General features: G+C 40.1%; 1 protein-coding gene across 2 annotated transcripts in view; it reads right to left on the bottom strand.

The window, feature by feature from the left end:
- Rnf180 (ring finger protein 180) overlaps positions 1-20,333 on the bottom strand; it is a 153,200-nt gene that overhangs the window by 103,012 nt on the left and 29,855 nt on the right. For both annotated transcript variants that reach the window (XM_050160482.1, XM_050160481.1), the window contains exons 3-5: positions 16,412-16,507; positions 13,911-14,873; positions 11,615-11,650 (exon numbers count right to left, since the gene is read on the bottom strand). In XM_050160482.1, coding sequence (XP_050016439.1) covers positions 11,615-11,650; positions 13,911-14,873; positions 16,412-16,507 — 1,095 coding nt within the window. The remainder of the gene's footprint in view (positions 1-11,614; positions 11,651-13,910; positions 14,874-16,411; positions 16,508-20,333) is intronic.

Genomic DNA, 20,333 nt, shown 5'->3' with positions numbered 1-20,333 from the left:
TGATATTATTAGAACAGCATGATTTATCAATGTTTCATAAGATGGTAGACATACAAGATGAAATATAAAGATGATGTCTGTGATAACATTGCCCATCATAAGAAATAAAACATACTTAAGAACCTCTACATAGTAACTCAGAATGTCAGTCAGGGATAACTACTCTCCTAAATTTGGCATTTAAATGACTTATTTTTACATTTATTTCTTCAGGGTTTTTTTCCAGTCTTTATAACATTGTTATATTCCTTTTAAGATTAAAACTAACTTAAAATATGACTTTGTGTAGGGCAGTAGTGGTGCACACCTTTAGTCCCAGCCCTTGGGAGGCAGAGGCAGGTGGATCTCTGTGAGAGTTCAAGGAGTTCAAGGCCAGCCTGGTTTATAGAGCTGGTTGCAGGACAGCAAGCTACACGGGAAAACCCTGTCATGAAAACCAAAGAGAAAAAAAGAGAGAGAAAGAGAGAGAGAGAGAGAGAGAGAGAGAGAGAGAGAGAGAGAGAGAGAGAGAGAGAGAGAGAAAGTAGACAGTGTTAAAAATAAATGCAGATGAGATCAATCAGAGTTGATACACTGAGCCCAAGTGAGGCTCCCAGGCTCTATGACAGTGAGGGACCACGGTAGTGGTTACTGTGTTACCTTCACATGTGAGAAGAGTGGGCAGGACTGCCAGCCCAGCACAGGCACAGTTTAGTCTGGAGGAGACCGTGCTGCATTATCAGTAAATGGTTGTGCATTTAAAAGGTGTTCCATGGCCACACCACCGGGAGGCACCCAATCATTCTAATGATGTAAGGGGAGAAATGGTCCAGCGGGGAGAGAAACTCAAGGGGGCATACTTTTGCCGTGGCCGACTTAGTAGGCATAGCCATATGTGGAGGCATAGAATGGAAACACAGGGCAGTGTATCCAGAGCCATTCAAGGTCAAAGGAGCTGAAGCCACGAGCTTCTCCTGCTCATTAAACAAAGCACAAAGCTCCAGTTTCTGGGGCTCACTGGCTAGCCTTACAGATAATCTAGAGTCTTAGTCTGTTTATGGTTATCAAAGTACCCGAGACTGCATGGTTTATAAAGAATAAAAAGTTATTCCCCACAATTCTAGAGAGTGGGAGATCCAGGATCAAGGTCCCGGCATGTGAACTGCTAAGGGCCTCCTGGCTTCTGTCCTCATTTGGCAGAAAGTAGGAGGTTGAGAAAACAAGCTAACCAAATACTGAGAGAGAGAGAGAGAAAAAAAAAATACATGCGCGTGTTTTTATTGCTTCCTGCATTTTAAAAAATATTTTTGAGATTATATAATTTCATTCCATTTCTCCCTTTCCTTTCCTATCTACATCCAAAAATCCTCCCTGCTCTCCTTCAGGTTCACGGCCTCTGTTTTCACTAACTGTTACTGCATGCATATGCAGATGTGTATTTGTATTCATAGATGTATTCCTAGATAGAATCTGCCGAGTCCTGTGACATTCCTTGTATGTGTGGGTTCAGAGCTGGCTGTGCACTGACAACCAACTGGTGTGTGCTCCTCCCAGGGGAGCACCACCTCTCCTGCTCCCAGCTTTCCTCAACTGCCTACACTTTCTGTGTGGGGCTGAGGCCTCATGGGCTTTTCTTCTCCATCACTCTGGCAGGTCCATTGGTACCCTATTTGTTCAGCTCACATTTGTATGGTAATATTCGGATAAAATTATTTTTAAAACCAGAGTCTAGATGTGTACCCCTGGTTACCCTGGTGATTTCTATGTAAACCAGACTGGCTTCAAATGTGGAAAATCCTCCTGCCTCTGCCTCCTGACATTCAGGATTACTGGGAGTGAGCCACCAGGCCTGGTTCAAATGTCTCACTCCCAAGAATAGTTAAGTGACATAAACTGGACTCCAAAGGTTTAAAAGGAAATAAAAAATTTTCAAGTTGAGTGCACGTGTAGACAGTGGTGTCTGGGAGAAGTTGAGGAAATAAATATGATCAAAATACATTAAATGAAATTCTCAAAGAAGTAACAAAATGTTATTTTTATTATGAAAATCCTCTTTTATAAGGACTCTAGCCTCATGTAAGAAGCTCTCGTGGCCTAGCCTCCTGCTAAGGCCCAACTTCTACCATCGTCTCAGTGGCAACAGCTGAGTTCTGGAGAGGGCCCTTTGTACATTAGCAACTGGGAAGAGAATGCAGACCTCTGAGGTTCTTGTTTCCCAGCCCAGTTTCTGGATGATGCTCACTTTGATAGCCCTGCCATTCTGAGAACTTCTGCTCTGGTGACCTAGCGGTTCACATAAATCAGCACACACAGTCAATGCCTCTGCTGTGCTTACAGTAAGGCTTGGAACATGCCCTCTGCTGATGTCCTCACTCACTCCATTTACCTACTGCCTCTTGCTCTGAATCTAATCTCAGCCTTTCAATGTCAAGAGGGGAAAGCAGTCTGAATATGCAAAGTGTTGCTTGCAAATAAATATTAATACTGTTTTTAAATACACACACACACACACACAATCTGGGCCACCTGAAACATAATCTCTACAGTAAAAGGAACTGGTAATTTCTAGCTTGATTCCTGGGTTAAAAACCACTGCCAGTTTCTTCCCTTAAGTCATCCACCATACCTGAAGCATGACATACATGATTTACTAGTTCAGTTCATCCAGTGGGCATCCATTTGCCAATCTCCAGCTGTAAAGCTGGGCACAGTGCCTCCGAGAGCAGTCCAGCAGCTACGTGGCACACACAGACCGAACATGCTTCTCCCAAATGAATCACAATTCATTAGCCGATCCGCTCCTCCCTTTTCTCTGTAATTAACTTTTCTTACATTTGCACATTGCCCCACACCCCGTTTCTCCCAGACAGCCCTGGTATTTCGTTGATAGGTGTTCTTGGGAGTTTCAGCTATGTCCTAAGGTCTTGGGCAAAGCTAAATAAGCAAACTATCAGTCATAATGGTCTGTATTTCTCCCCATTGCCTGAGAGGTCTCCAGGAGGAGGATGGTATTGTAATTATCACTGCAGCCTCCATACTGCGAACTGTTTCCAGCAGAGCTAACCATGAGCACTATTATTTAAGGGACGGGAGAGACGAGTGAAGAACAGAGGTGGAGAATGATAAAATGCTTTCTTCAGGCCAGGTGTGGTGCACATACCATTAATTCCAACAAAGGCAGGTGGATCTCTGTGAGTGCAATGGCAGTCTGGTTTACATAGCTCAGGCTAGCCCAGGAGAGGGGGAGGGGAGGGAAAGAAGATGAAATGGGTGGTGAAAAGCACAAGGAAAGCCTTTTAATTTTATTTGTTTAGCTGTGTCTGCTCATGACATGGCACATGTGTGGAGGTCAGAGGACAGCTGCTGCAATCAGTTCACGCCTTCTCCCTATTGTGTCTGCGGGGCAGAACTCTGTCAACAGGCTTAGGGGGCACTGCCTTTACCCACTGGGTGAGATCACCACTTTTAGTTGGGGAATGGGCTTGTAGAGTTCATCTAAGTTCTTTAAACCTCAGTTTTTTCTAGCTAAAGAACACAGTAACAGAAAATAGCTCATAAAATGGTGCCAGGATTAAATGCACTAAAATCACTTAGAGTCAAGTCTCTTGCCAACCCTAAGACGGCTCCCTTAATTAGGATATATATTTCTCTGCTCCCATGTCCACCCTTCCTTTATCCCAACCATTCCATTCCCCCAAGCTCCCCCCATTCTCCCCTTCTCGCGTTTCTCACCCCATTTCCCCTTAGTCCCATGCCACCTCACCCCCAAGTTCCCAGTTTTTGCCCGGCAATCTTGTCTACTTCCCATATCCAGGCGGGTGACTATATGTTTTTCTTTGGGTTCACCTTCTTATTTAGCTTCTCTAGGATCACAAATTAAATGCTCAATGTCCTATATTTATGGCTAGAAACCAATTATGAGTGAGTACATCCCATGTTCATCTTTTTGGGTCTGGGATACCTCACTCAGGATAGTGTTTTCTATTTCCATCCATTTGCATGCCAAATTCACGAAGTCATTGTTTTTTACCGCTGAGTAGTACTCTAGTATGTGTATATTCCATACTTTCTTCATCCATTCTTCCATTGAAGGGCATCTAGGTTGTTTCCAGGTTCTAGCTATTACAAATAATGCTGCTATAAAATCACTTAGGAAGGTATCCGTCATGAAGCAAGGTGAAGGGTAGTTACTTATTAATGGAAATTGTGCTTATGAATATTAATATTATTATTATTTAGCAGTATGTGTTTTTGTATTGAGTTAAGGACCTCGGAAATGGGGAGAATCACTCTGGATGATCTGAATGTTCCCACCATAAAGCCAGGGCTATTAAAGTGCCAGATGGTTCAACAGTAAAGAGGGAGACTGCTCTTCCAGAGGACCAGAGTTCGGTTCCCAGCACCCAAGTCAGCCAGCTCATATCTGCATATAACTCTGGCTCCAGGGGATGCACACCCTCCTTTGGTCTCTGTGAATACCCTCACACATGTTACAGACAGATGCACACACATATATTTAACTGTTTTTAATTTTTAAAAACCGTCTACAAAAAGCTGCACATAAACAACTAAAGATCACAGCACCACTGTTGCTAGATGGAACACAAGCCAATGAATAAAACGTAGTCGCTCTGACAAGCAAGGAAGAAGCTGTACCCTAGAACCCCACCAATACCTTGACTTCAGCAACTAAAGGCCCATTTCAGTTGGCGAACTGTACCCCAGAACCCCACCAATACCTTGACTTCAGCAACTAAAGGCCCATTTCAGTCGGCGAGCTTGCGCACCATCAGATGACAGAATCATGTGGTCCTGGGCTGCCACATTTGTGGGGATAACTGAGAGCAGCAATGGGAAGTGGATGTAAGCGTCTGGCAGCGAGCACTTTCTCCTCTCTGCTGGAAAGCACTTCTGAGTCAACATCAAGAGGGATGCATCATGAGAGTACATATTTGTGTGAGGAAAGTAGCAATTAACATCACAGGCCTATATGCACGTGCTCTTATAAGGTTAGCCTTGGTTGGTATGCAAGAGCTTGAAGGTTAAATTTGGGGCAGGGGCTTGCAACATGCTGGCTGGTAAGAGTAGCATTAATGTTCCTTAACTGTGATTTATGCTGAACACTTGCTACCACTTGGGAGTCTGAAACTTTCATATGAGCTAAACGGAAGATGTCTACAAGTCTATTCTCCTATGAAGACCTCAGGAGCTGAGGCTATGATCTGACCTGGAGCACACACAGCATTGCGGACTTGTCACAGCTTACCCTGGGGAAGGAAGCAATTCTAAGACTCCTGTTTTGTTTTTGTTTTTTTCTTCTTTGTACGACAGACAGAAAACTACAACCAATCAAAATGCAGAGTTGTGGAGCCCAGTCCCAACAAACCCAACTACAATACAACTCCTGGACCCAAGGCTCAGGGATCACTGTGGAAGAGGAGGCAGAAAGATTCTAAGAGTCAGAGGATCAGGGAGTTTGCTCTGAGGTTGGGTCTCCTGGGATTGCTGGAGGCTACAGCCTTTCTTTGTGTATGTTTTTGTTGTAATAAAGCATAGCAGTGATATGCCAAGTCTTTAAATCATTTTGGTAAATTACTGAATGTGAGTTGGTATGCAGAACCTAAGATATAACCATTACCCTAGGCTAGTCCTGGAGAAAATATTAAACCAATCCCAGGTAAGGGAAATAGAGAACTTTTCTAGGTCATTGAAAAAAAAAAGGCAAAGATACAGAAACCATTGCATCCAAAAGCATGTAACGAGACATGACTAAATGCGATGTCCTGGATGAGGGTTGAGATTAAAAAAAACAGTAAGAAACTAAGCATATCTGAATTAAGTATGAGTTCAATTAATTATGAATAGTATATAATATGAATAGTATATACAATTTTGTATAAAAATAAAGTAACATTTTGTATTATCTTCAAACTGTTTACACAAGCATAAAAATGCTCAGAGGGAAAAAAATCAATCAATATTTTAAAAATTCCTGAGCATGTGTCATATACTAGGTATTTGCAAAGCATTAGAAATTTTAGATCTGTGCAATTATTTAAAGTAGAGGCATCAACTCTATGCAACCTCTACAAAACAAAGACAATTTTGAAGTAGGAATAGGTAAAGAAGTAAGACCTAAAGAAATACCAACCTGTTGAGGAACTAAATGCTTTTACATTCACAAATGAAGAGAGCGGCCAGCTCGTACCGAAATAACAATCTGGCACAAGGAAGACTGAATTTGACAGAAATAAATATTGGTCTGCCCCAATACACGACTGGTAGTCATGATGATTATTAACTTTATTAGTTTTACTTTTTCCTTAAAGACTTCATTAATACGCTTCTGTATTAATAACACCATCAATGATCTGTGACATCAAATTAAACCTGACACCTTTTCACTGCAAAAAAAATGAATAGAGCATAATTCCTCATTAATAGACTGTTATAAAAATTGTAAAGCTCAACCAAATATATATCTGATTTGAAGATGATAAATTTAATAATAAAAGATTAAATTGACTTAGGAATCTAAATATCTCAAAATGATGCCTATGAGCAAATACATGAAAACAAAGCAGGGCCCTTTGTGACAGGTACATACAGTGTATTCCACATAAGCCTGAGCAAGCGGGTCCTTAATATGATTTACTAACTCTATTTTCCCTAGTGTGCTAGTCACATCCTTTATAAAACAACGATTAACTTGAACTCATTTAGATTGATAAGAAAGATGTATGAGAATTACCGCAGTGACTAAGTGGTGTGTTGTAATTATTATATACATGCATACAAAGTTATTTTAGGGTTTCGTGCACAATACATCCATAAGACATAAGACAAACTATTTGTACATAGTTTCCTGTGGCTTCTAAAGAAAGATTTTCTTGATTGCTTTGAAATAGGTCCAGAAGGGCATAGTGGAACAAAACCTTTTCAGCTCAGATAGAATGTCACAGCAATGTTATGTAGTTCAAACATGGTAACTCTGGTTGACTTTTTGTAAATTTCTTCAAAATGCTGATTTTTTTCTTTTATTGAAAATACTTTTTTCACACAATATAAGAATTATGGCTTCCCCTCCTATTCCTTCTCCCTACCTCCAATCTCATTCAGATCCATCTCTTCTGTCTCTCCTTAGAAAGTAAACAGGCATATAAAGGATAATAAATAATAAAATAAAATACTACAAGATTAAAAACAAAGAAATCTGAATAGTACAAAATACAAACAAACAAACAGAAGGACAAGGGCCCAAGAAAAGCTGTAAGATACAGACAAAGACACAGAGACCTACTGGTTCTCACACTCAGGAATCCCATAAAAAAAACTAAACTGGAAGCCACAACACATATGGAAAGGACCTGTTGAGGAAACCAAAGAACTCAACAAATGGGGGAAAAACAAAAATAAGCAAGCAAACAAAAACAACGTTCACAAGACATTATGAGATAAAGAACAGCCTAAGATACCACTGAGTTTTTTGCCTGGTGGTCTTCTACTTCAGGGCATATGGCCTGCTCTTAAGAGTAGTTTGTTTTCCCAGTGAGTCTCCCTTGGAGGAAAAGAAATTTTCATTTGCAAGTGGTTATCAATTGAAGATAAAAATGCTGATATTCCTAACTTTGTAGTTTTACTTCCAATCAGCAAACTATGTGGGCTAAGAAAATCAAATGATATTAGAAAATAGTTTGAATAAAATAATTAAATAGTATTTAAAATTAAAAGTAAAATTGATGCAACATAATAAAATATATAATATACAATTAATGTAGTAACTACAGGGAAACGACATTAGATGCTTAGTAGTTGAAAAAAGAAAGGTGTCAAATCAATAGAAATTTGAAAAAAAATGAACAAAATTTTAAACAATAAACAACAGAAAGTTTTGAAAAAATAAAAACATTGAAAAGCAAAGAGCTGCTTTTTAAGAAGAATAAAATTAACAAATATTTATTGAAAGAGAAAGAAAAGATAGAGAGAGAGAAGAGAAAAACACACAGAGTGTCAGATCCAGGTGGAAAACTGGATACCCAACAGACAAAGACAGCACTGACTGATGCTACCATTTAATTTTGGCAACTTACCTCCTTAAAAACAAACTACTGAACTTGGCCCCAAATAGATAACCTGGACCATGGTTAAAAATCCTTCTATCACAGCAATATTTAGAACATGGATGATTTTATTATAAATATTTAAGTAAGAATAAATTAATTCTCTACAGTATTTTTCAGAATATAGAAAAGTAGAAAACTAACACATTTCAAAATAGCATCATTACCTCAAAAATAAACCAGACAGTAACCAAAGTAAAACACAGCACAGACAACTTCAGACTTTTGACTTTTATGAGCAGAGACAAAATTTCCTCAAAACACTATTAACAAATCGTTCTAACAGTGTAGAGAAAGATACAGCATAATACCAAAAGTAAAGTTGACTGTGGGGATGTGAGACCTGCTCCATAAGTGATAATTAATACCAACACTGAAGATATCCGGTCATGAGATTAACACAGAGTACTTCTGATGAAAGTCTACATCTATTTATAGTGACACTTTCTCCACCTCGTAGGAACCTCAGAGAGGACGCACACAAAAATATCTAGACATATAAGACCTCACATTTAAAGAAAAACGAACAAGTGTTTTCCAGCTAACATCAAGAAACATACAAGGGTGTCTCTCCTCCTTCTAGTCTGCATTAACCTGGGGTTCCACCAAGGGAATGGGGAAGAGAGAGAGTCACCAGGTTGGGAGGGAGAAGTATTTTTATCTGCAGGCCAAGTGTGTGGTTTCAATAAGAATAGCCCCCACAGGCTCATATATTTGAACGTGAGAGGAATGAGGAGGTATGGCCTTGTTAGAGGAAGTGTGTCATTGGGGGTGGACCCTGAAGTTTCAAATGCTCATATCAGGCCCAGTGTCTCTCTCCTCCTGCCGTAGAACGCTTATCTTCCTCCCCAGTACCACGTCTGCCTATATTCTTGTTGCCATAGTCATGGTGTCTCTTCACAACAATAGAAGACTGAGCAAGTTACAAATACTCATCTAAGTAGAAAATACCAGTTTTGGCATCTACCAGAAGCATAAAGAGTGGACTAGCATTCCTAACAGGTGGTAGCTGAAAGAGCGCAGCACACCAGATCAACACAGAGCATTGTGTTTCTGCACATTGTACTAATAACCAGAAAGTGACATTTAAAAAATCCCTAATCTCTATAGGTAGAATTAAGACATGAATTATTTAAGGATAAATTTGACAAGAGATATCAATTTTACCTGTGCTCGCTGAATCCCAAGACACAAAGTCAAAACCAAAATAGTATTAAACATTAAAAATGTAAATTTAAATAAATATATAAAATAACTTTTGCTTAAAAGACAGAGGGCCCAGGTACAAATCTAACTAACCATTTATACATTCTGAGTGCTAGAATCTGTAAACACTAATGAAAACTTAAACATTTGTGTGTGGGAGGGAAGGTTTATTATGTTCACAGACGAGGAGAATCACAGCAAACACTGCACGGCTCTGCAAACTGACCTCTAGATGTGCACAGGTCTCAAGTCCCAACAGAATATTTTGTAAAGTTTCATCCTAAATTTCCTGTGTGAAACCACAGGAACCAAATTTTCAAAAGGAACAACAAAGTTGGTAGAATCACAGAATCTTGCTTTATGGTCTACTTTGGAGTTCTAATAGAAAAGGGTCTACTTTCACAGGAGAGAGATTAAGAGGAAATCAACAAACAGGAAGTCATATGCATGTCCAACTGATTTTCAATAAACCACAAAAATATTTCCACGGAGAAAGGATGGTGCTTTTAACAAATGATGCAGAAACAATTGCATACAACCATTAAAAACAACACTTTGACTTAAACCTCATATTTTACTTTTTAAAATGTCAGTTTAAGATAAATCAAAATTCTCTATATGAGCATAAAACTTTCAGGAAAAAAAAACATTGGGAAAAAAATCTTTATAACCTAAAGTCATCTAGAGTTTTTAGATATGCTCTTATACCAAAACCAGAACAATTAAAAAAACTGTATTTGAGGGGGCTGGAGAGATGGCTCAGAGGTTAAGAGCACCGGCTGCTCTTCCAGAGGTCCTGAGTTCAATTCCCAGCAACCATGTGGTGGCTCACAACCATCTGTACTGAAGTCTGGCGCCCTCCTCTGGCGTGCGGGCATACATCAAGGCATATGTTGTACACACAATAAATATACACACAATAAATAAATAAATCTAAAAATTAAAAAAAAAACTGTATTTGAGAAGCTCAACTTCAAAACACTGAGTTTGCTTTCCAGGGAAATACTGTAACAGGAATAAAAGAACAAACAGGGCGGGCAGGATAAAATATGCAATAAATTACACATCCAATGTAGGATCTGTCCTCAAATATGTGAAGAATTCTTAAAACTGAATGGGAAAGAAATAACCAAATCAAAACATATATAAAGCCAGAAATGTCCTTTGTCTTCTTGGCAGCCCTATCTCTCCACCAGAGACCAGAGATGCCTGGAGTGTCTGGGGGCTCTGATCCACAATCCTGTTTCTTAATGATTTAAGGGTGGCCTCTTTGAAGGGGCAAAGTAGCATTAAAAGAGCAGTAAGACCAAATTCTTTTTTTTTTGTTTTCTTTTTTTTTTTTTTTTTCGAGACAGGGTTTCTCTATGGTTTTGGAGCCTGTCCTGGAACTAGCTCTTGTAGACCAGGCTGGTCTCGAACTCACAGAGATTTGCCTGCCTCTGCCTCACGAGTGCTGGGATTAAAGGCGTGCACCACCACCACCCTGCTCCAAATTCTTTCTACTTAAGAGAATAGATTTTTCTGGCCTGGCTGGATCAATTTCATGGCCAGGGACCACCCACAGGCAAGAGGATCTGTCCCTAGGAAGGTAGATTCACCTTAAACCCTGCCAAAATGATGGGTGGAATAATTATCCCTTTAATGAGATACTCTCCATCTCCACCCCAGCACAGTCTGTTCTGGAGCCAGAGACACACAGCTTTCCAAAGACTTGCCAGATTTTCTGAATTACTCAGAAAAAAAAAAAAAGGAAAACTTAAATTCCTTTCGCCATCTACCTCTTTTCTAAGGATGGCTTCCCTAACACTTTCAGCTTTCCCTTCTCTCATTTTTCTCATCTTGACAGGGCTGAAATTTACAACTCACCTATCTGCAAGTGTTTTTCTTTTAAATTTCTGTAAAACTGTCCTCAAGCGTAGAGAGGAATGCACAAAAAATGTGCACTTGAAGATGATGCTCAAGCTTGTTTTTCTTTTTAATAGAATTACTAAAAATTGGCTGTGGTTTCTCTTTGAAAGCAATCTTATATCTTCAAAGTAAGAATTTTAGGACTATAGTCATACTATTAGTAATTTCTAACATGGTTGATAAGTAAAAACTAAGCACATGAAATTAGGGGTATGAGCTTTCAAATTAAAGTCTGACACTAGCAAGCATATATTCAAATGGCTAAAACAGTAAGAATTAAAGAACAGTTGCTGTTGGCCTTCAGGAATGCACTGAGTGAGAGATTTCATCATTTGCTGTGTGGAGTGCACAGTGGACAGCCACTCTGGAAACAATTTCACAGTAACTAAATACATACTTACCATATGATCCAGCAATCCCACTCCTGAGTATTTACCCTAGAAAAGTAAAAAATACCAGATTTACTCAAAATTATGTACATGAATGGATATCACAGTTTCATTCATAACTGCTAACCCCGGAGACAATCTACTCATCTTTTTATGCTGGAGAAATCATGATTCGTTTACAGGATGGAATACTATTGAGCAGTAAAAAGAACATAATATATTTATAGATTCATGCAGTAAATAGATAAATATCATCAAGTTTGCTTATTAAACAATATCAGTCTCTAGAGTACACGTTTTATATTTCTATTTCTAAATCATTATTTTATAACATTATAAGTAAATAAATAACTAAATAAAGGAATGGAGAACAGATTAGTGATCCTCAGGGGTTGGTTAAGGATGGAGAAAGCATGACTTAGAGGCATGTAGGGCAAGGGATTCCTCTGTATCCCCTGTCCGGGCACGAGATGAACCATACATGTATTTAATAAAAGAGTATATGCCAGAAGTAGATATATTTTAACATGTGACAATTAAGAAAAAAGGAATTATGTTTAATTGGAAAGAGGTTTTATGGTTGAATACAGAACAGTGCCATGTCTTCCCCAAAGAAGACAATCAATCATTGTTGAGTAGAGCAGTAATTCTATTCAACTGGCTATAACTTCTCGTCAGATAGCAATCTTGTATCTTCAAACTTTAAGCATTTTAATAAAATATTAATATTATTTCTAAGATATAAACTGTGAAAGTATCTCTAGCTTAAACAAAACTTCATTTAAAATGTCATGTGGCAGAAATGTAGTATTCCTAACCAATTATTTGAAACTCTAACAAATATCATTAATAAGATCTTCACAATTAAAAAAAACTAAAACACTAGTGACAATAACTGAAGATGACAAAGAACAGATGGGAAGACATTGTGTTCACAGACTCAGGGAGTAAGCTGGGAGAACGCCTGTACTACCTGCATGGCGAGACACTGTGTTCACAGACAGGGGAGTGAGCTGGGAGAACGCCTGTACTACCTGCATGGCGAGACATTGTGTTCACAGACAGGGGAGTGAGCTGGGAGAATTCCTGTACTACCTGCATGGCAAGACACCGTGTTCACAGACTGCAGAGTGAGCTGGGAGAACACCTGCATACCTACAGTCAACTACTACACCTTCAACTGACTTAGGTATAAATGGACTTCTCCACCAATATTATCTATCATAGCTTCACAGAATTTTACCATAAGTGACAATGCAAAAAAATTACTCATTTATATAGCATATACTTTGCTATTACTATTGTCTACAAATATCCTAACTAGAATGTGATTACTAGCAACAATTCAAAATTGCAACAGATAATTCCTGTAATTATATTCTGCAACTAAAGAAGAAAATCCTGATAATCCAGCTGAAGTACTCACTGAAGTAATTTTATTTTATTGAGTCTATGGATAAGATCATAAGTTATAATAAGTTCACCTGACAAAAATACAAAGCAGGTTCAGCTTTGTATTAATGCTAATGATACTGTTAATATAGTATACTCTAATAAGAACTAACGTCCATTACTAATAAGCAAGTAATCAATGTGATCGTCAAAAAATTGTTTTACATGGAAATACACTGGCTCCCAAACTTTCAGACTCATAGCTTGTTCTCCACTGACGTTTTTGGCCTCCTCAGTAAACAAATCTTATTGTCTCCTTTCACCCACACAGCCAGGAAAACACTGGAGGGGGCACACAAGTAGTTCAAAGTCTAGGAAATCAAACTCTGCTACAAAATGTCAGTCTGAGTAAATTCCCCTCAGGTGTGTTTCGACATTCAGCACTTATTCATGTCTGGGCCACACGAGTATGTGAATATAGTTTCTTGAATAGTAAATCAGAATAAATGTGAAAAAAAGTGAATGAACTATTACCAGGTTAGACTTGAAAAGACTTTTTTTTTTTTTTTTTTTTTTTTTTTAGTAAGTCAGCGTGAAATAAAACCACAGCAAAACCAATCTAATCATGGGATAGATTTAAAGTACTACAACAAATCATCCAATCTCATTATCACAAGGTGAGTGGTCCTCTAATGTATTAACAGAATTAGGGAAAATTGCAAAAGGGGCTTTCTCTGAACATACATGAAGCACAGGAGCCAAAAACAGGAAGGCTGCATAATTCCTAAGTGCACATGCCATCTCAGAACTTAAAGCTGGGAATTTAGAATACAGCTATCCAAATTTACCTCTGTTCTTCAAGCCCCGGGACTTACAATACTGTATTTTTGCTCAACTCTGATTTTAAAGCACTGACCTGCTTCTGTAGCCATCTTTCATGCCTCCTCCGTTGCCTTCTTAGAGTCCTCAACTTGCTCCTCTCTCTGCTATTCAGCCTGTGGCTAATGGTGCCCAAGGGGAAACTGGCAGAGTGCAGAAAGTCCAGAGGGGAGAGGTGTTCTTCTTGGTCTGAGGCATCCAGCACGCTCCTCCCCGATGAGGGCAGATCCATCAGGAATGTCAGGCTGTTAGCATTAGCGTGATCAGAGTATAGGGAAGAAGCTTCTAGGCCACACTGAAATTCTCTTCCTCTTTGTGCCTGGGTCTCATGGGGAGCCACAGAAAGTCTGTGCAGCAGCAGATTAGGATCAAAACTGGGTGGGTTTTGAAAGGAACAGTCGCTTCTACTACACGGCAAAGCCAAGGCCGAGAGGTCAATGGGCTGTGTTTCATTTAGCATGGGATAGGTAGTAGTCTTACTATGGGTTTCATATAAAGTGGGTAACAAAGGCAGCTTCTCATTGATGTTCAGGTCCAAACTCTGTGACTTTCTATGAGAAGCTCTGGAAGAGCGCCTGCCGGCCGCTCGCTGAGGAACAAAAGGCTGGTATTTTGGGTCCGGGGCTTTGAAGAGCAGTTTCTCATTCTTCATCTCAAAATATGTCGCTCGCACCTCCAGGCAGAGGGCTTCTGTTAGTCTTCCGAGGCCGTTATTGTTTCGGGTCATGTTGAAAAGCCTGTGGTTTCTGATTTTGGAGCCACCACCTGTCACCAGCAGAGTCTCCTTATCACAACCTGACTGGACTCCGGGATGAGACAAGTATTCGAGCGCTGGCCTCATTAGGTTGCCCGCGGGTGCTGGTTGGTGCTCAGTCCGGCTCTTGCAGAGATGTACAGCTGCAAGCTGGCCACAGGAACATTTTGGAGTGCTGACAAAATTAAAGCCCCCTAAGCGGGCCCCACAAAAAGGACAATTCAGTTTCCCAACTGTCCACTGGGCCTACAGGTATTAAAGAAAATAAAGATAATGCTTTCATTGTCAAGTGACCAGAGAATGAGTTTAAAAGAAAAAAAAAAAGCCAATCACATGAGCATTTTCTGTTACTGAAAAGGCGAGCTTTCTGTTTTCTGATTAGTGGACAGAACAGCGAGCGGAAAACAAGCTTTCCAGTAAACGGAGATAAGCAAGCAGCTACAAACTACTGGAATGATAGCATGTTGCAAATCGTGCAGAGTGAACAACCAAAAATTCCTAAAGAAAGTCCCTGAACAATAGGCTGAATAGAGATACAGTGGGAACTAATGAAAAGAAAAATACTCCATGGAACCAGAAAGCAAATCAAGTCCACAGAGCTTCATTTGCAAGTGAAATCTCACAGAATGTGTCTGTTCTGATTCACTTCTTGCATGCCAAGCATGGGCTTGGGGGCTGGGGGATGGACGGACTTTATCAGCCAACAGAGGAAAGAGCTCCCTGGCTTTCAGTGTGCAGCCAGGAGGTGCTGATCGCCCAGCTCAGATGGTGGACTTCCATACTCGGATTAGACATTAATGAACGGCTTCTCAAACTGTCAAGGAAGACAGTGGGGCCTCTGGAGGGTTCTAAGCTACTCTGTGAAGATCTGGACACTCAGGAGCAGGACACCAGCAGGCTCCCAGGAAATCCTAATATAAGCACGGGTTCAAGTTGAGAGCTACCATGGGCCACTTTCTAAACAAAAGCAGAAGCTGCTCAGTGGAGAAATTTAATTCAAGTTTTCCAAAGGTTAGAATATTTATACATTCCCAAGACAAGTATTTAACAATGTAAAATAAAATATTCAAAACACGCTATTAACAAGAAGAGTTCTTTTTCTGACAATATTTCATTAAATAGCACTTATGGCGGAACATTTCCATTTTCATCCACTCTGTAAGGGACCCCAGGAATTCAGCTTATTTTATATGTGTGTACAAATGACGGATGCACAAAGATAATTCACTCACCAGGGACAACAGACAGATTCTAGGCACCAAGGATATACTACCTAGCAAGGGATAAAGTTTCCTGGATTTGTGGTGTTTAAGAAATTAAAGAGAAAAGAGCAAGCTAAATGTCGGTATGTTTGGATGGATGTGTGTATGACTATATATTTGTGTGACATTACATGCTCATGTATATTTACCAGTGACATGTAACATAGTGTGCATGAGCCCGCATAATATAGGCATATAAAACAGAGAGGAGAGAAAGGCAGTGAGAAGATGGACAGTGGCGGGCAGCTGATTGGTTGCTAGGCAATGTCTCACTGAAAACAAAGAGCAATGGAAATGGGGGAACAAACCAGGTTAGTATCTGTGCGCACATTCAGAGACTAGAAATACCAGGTGCAAAGTCGTACAGCAAAGCTGAAATGCTCCAGCAAGAGGAGAGAGGCCAGTGCAATGGAGAGAAATACCATCCATGTGTGTTGAGACACCACATCTAAGAAAAACAGAGCACAAAAGGATTTTGAAACCTATCTATTCCGAACTCTGGCCAGGAACCAAGAAAGTTACCTTTTGTATTAGGCGATTTATCCACTCTGGAAGGCTCTCTACGTTCATGTGCCACAGACGACAAGTGTTTGGGGCGTCAACCGACTCATGTCTGTCCTATTGTGGAAAATGGATGTTAGCAATCATCACTGCAGAATTGATCTCACAATTTAATTTCCATATTAAAGAAAAATGAAAAATAACAACCCCGCTTTAAACAGAAATCAGATATGTGTATTGTCTTCTTTCCCTTGTTCTCATCAGCAAAAATAAGGGCCAAGTTTCTTCTTTTGCAGGAAGTAATTACCTGTGACCCAAACATTGTCAGTGAATGACACATCCGGTGCCCCTTTTTTATTTCTAAGTGTGATTAAATAGTGTTCTTTGTAGAAACTGTTCTCAACCTTCAATCTCTGATTTTATTTGGATTCCTCTAGCTGACCATAAACGTGATGGACAGGAAGGGAAACAAATGCAGAAGAATCTAGATGCTGAAGTGATGGAGGATGGTCATTAGTTAAATAAAGAAACTGCCTTGGCCCTGATAGGTTAAAATTTAGATAGGCGGAGTAAACAGAACAGAATGCTGGGAGGAAGAGGAAGTGAGCTCAGACACCATGCAGCTCTCTCCAGGGCAGACACGATGAAGCAAGCCACCAGGTCAGACATGCTGAATCTTTCCTGGTAAGACCTGTGCTACACAGTTTATTAGAGATGGGTTGATCGGGATATCAGAATTAGCCAGTAAGGGCTAGAGCTAATGGGCCAAGCAGTGTTTAAAAGAATACAGTTTGTGTGTTGTTATTTCGGGGCATAAGCTAGCCGGTGGCCGGGAGCCGGGCTGTGGGAAGAGGCCCGCAGCTCCCACTACACTGAAGAAACAGGAGGTCTGTGGTTTTCCGACTGCCTTTTGTCCTGAAGCCATCAAATCACAGGGAAAGATTCCGGGATTCCCTTTAAGGAGGCCAAGAGACTTCCGTGTGACAGGTGCCTTCCTTAAGTAGGAAAGGAACAACCTCACCTGTGAGCACATGAAGAATCTCCATGGACAGGCCATACTAAGCTCCTCCAGGCTGTAACCACAAAAACATACCCCCTGTACAAGGATGAACAAAAATTTAACCAGAGGTCTAAAGCAACCATGTAGAGTGTATAAATAATTGAGACACAATGGCTTCCCATCCTGTCAGAGAAACGGTGGCAGGGCAGGGTGAAGACTTGTGTCTTGATTAGGTATGACCTCGGTCCAGTAAATGTATGTCTCTGCACTTCAGCTTCTCTCCTATAAATCCCTGTTAGGTGACTGGAAGGAATCCAAGGACTCTCCTGGGGATACATTGCACTCTGTGAGAGTCCAGGAAGGTGGTGGCTGAGAGGAACACAGAAAGGACAGGCTTCCTCCCAACACCACTTCTGAGGGTCAGAGTTGGCCCTGAATAGTTAGTTCCACAGGTAGCGAATCACAGTGCTTTCTCTCCTAGATTTCCCGTGCAATGACACAACTGTCACTCTGGTCAGGCCAACACAATAACAAACGAGGAGTGCCTACCCACCTTCTAACTGAATCATAGCGAATGTGAAAGCAGTGGAGCTGACCATCTCAAAGTGTATTCCATTAAAATCGTCTACCTTAGGGTGTGACTCAGAACCATGATCACCCACGACAATTTATGTATAATTTCCCAAGCTGAACCCTCTGCGACCCTACAACTACTTTTCTCTTCTGTCATTAGATCTTAGTAAGTTTAGACAAAACACTGCAGTGCGATTTATTTATAAACTGGTTAGATCTATAAGGAAGACAGCTCAATTTAATTTCCTTCAGGCAAACAAATGAAACAATGACCCGACAATGTAAATTAGAAAGGAAAAGAAATGTTAGACCACATTTCACTATTTTTAATGCTGTACACAAAAGTAGTTCATGTACTACCAACTACAATCAGTAGTAATCCTGACCAAGGAGCATTCACAGATAGGAAGAGCAAGTGGTTCTGGTGCCCTGTGATACACTTCAGGGAGTACGCTGTTACACACTTCAGGGAGTGCGCTGTTACACACTTCAGGGAGTACGCTATGTAGACGTGTTATATCTGCTCCCATGCAAACGAGACAGTAGTCAGGTGTGTTCTAGATGCACCCCTGCAAAGAAGACTGGTGCATAGATGTGTTTTATCTGCACCCCTGCAAATGAGAACGCGTAGATGTGTTCTATCTGCACCCCTGCAAGCAAGACAGCATGTAGATGTGTTCTATCGTCACCCCTGCAAGCAAGACAGTGCGTAGATGTGTTCTATCGTCACCCCTGCAAGCGAGACAGTGCATAGATATGTTTTATCTGGGAGAAAGATGGACAATAAATAGTGTTTGGTAAAAACTAAAGAAATGGTTGCAGAATGTCATGTATCTTATAATAGGGATGGTTACATAAATATGCATTGGTTAGACTGACAGAAATGTTCATTTCAGTACAAAAACTATACTCTAGTAAAAACTGATCAAAAGAAGCAAAAAGGGTAAAATTATTCTAAAATGATAGTGATCAAACATTTGCAAGATGGGTGTGGTGGCTTGTGCCTGTAATCCCGGAATTCAGGCGGCAAAAGAAGCAGTACTGAGTCTAAGATTAGCCTGGTTCCCAAGAAGACTTAATAACATTTACATTAATTAATTGATTAAATTTAAAAATAATTTGTTCTCTATCTTCCTCGTTAGACAAAATTAAGCTCACCACTTTGGAGTTAACTATAAATAATTCTGATAGCAAAGAGTAGCTGCTTTTCTAACATGTATATTGGAGAATAAGGAAATATTATTTTCCAGATGAAATACATAATAATGAACAAAAATTTCTCAGTTTTTTTAAAAAAATATTTGGAGAAATCAGGTTCTCTTGAGAATTGTGTCAAAACTACATTCGAGGCCAAACCTGTAAACAAATTTGCCAGTGGATCCGGGGACCAGGGTAGGAGAGTATTCACTTGGTGCAGGTAGATATACATGGATGAGCACATGCCAGACAATACAGATCTTTTCACTAGTGCCCGTTAGGGGCCTAACCTAAACTACCCTTCTGAATACTTTAGATTTTAAAATTAAAATTTGACAGAAATTTCAGATAATTAAAGCAGGTTTCAGTAGAAGAAAGGAAAATACTTAGGACCTGGATACTGCATTTCCTAGCTTCTACACTGTTAAAAGGTAACGTTTTGTTTCCTCTTTAAGACATCAGATCTCTGGACTGGAGAGATGGCTCAGTAGTGACCAGTAGGTATAATGCTTCCAGAGGGTTGAGTTTGTCACCTAACATCCATGTTGGACAGCTCACAACTGCCTGTAGCTCCAGATCCAGGGGAGTTGACAGCTTTTAGCTCGGTGGGCACACACATTCACATGCACACACTAGCATTCAGATACATACGTACCTATAATTCTCTCTCTCTTTTTTTAATTTAAACACTGCTTGGCCATTAGCTCTAACTTTTTATTGGCTAACTCTTACATTTGGTTTAACCCATCTCCATTAATCTGTGTATCGCCACGTGGCCCTGGCTTACCAGCAAGATTCTAAACAGAGACAATCTGAGGTGGAGGATCCATAGCTTCTCCGACTCTGCCCTTCTTCCTCCCAGCATTCAGTTCTGTTTTCTCTGCCTACCTAAGTTCTGCCCTATCAAATACGTACCTATAATTAAAAAAAAATAAAATCCTTGTAGAGTTACTTCATCTCTGTGTTGTTTTATATAATGGGACAAAATAGAACAAGGCTAAAAAAAAATGACACCAGACAAGCATGATGCAGCTATTAACACACATAACCTAGACTTCGTAACTGGAAATGGGTAGAGGCTGGAATGGTTTTGAAGGGCATGCTGGGAGAAGTCTAGACTGCCATGAGTGAACTGGCAGAGAACAAAGGAGCTGCAGGAAGGTCCAGGAGGGT

Source organism: Alexandromys fortis, unplaced genomic scaffold (genome assembly GCF_014885135.2).
Source record: "Alexandromys fortis isolate MF-2015 unplaced genomic scaffold, M_Fortis_MF-2015_v1.1 scaffold_76, whole genome shotgun sequence".
In the NCBI taxonomy this organism is placed as follows: Eukaryota; Metazoa; Chordata; class Mammalia; order Rodentia; family Cricetidae; genus Alexandromys; species Alexandromys fortis.
This window is presented reverse-complemented; position numbering and strand designations above follow the sequence as displayed.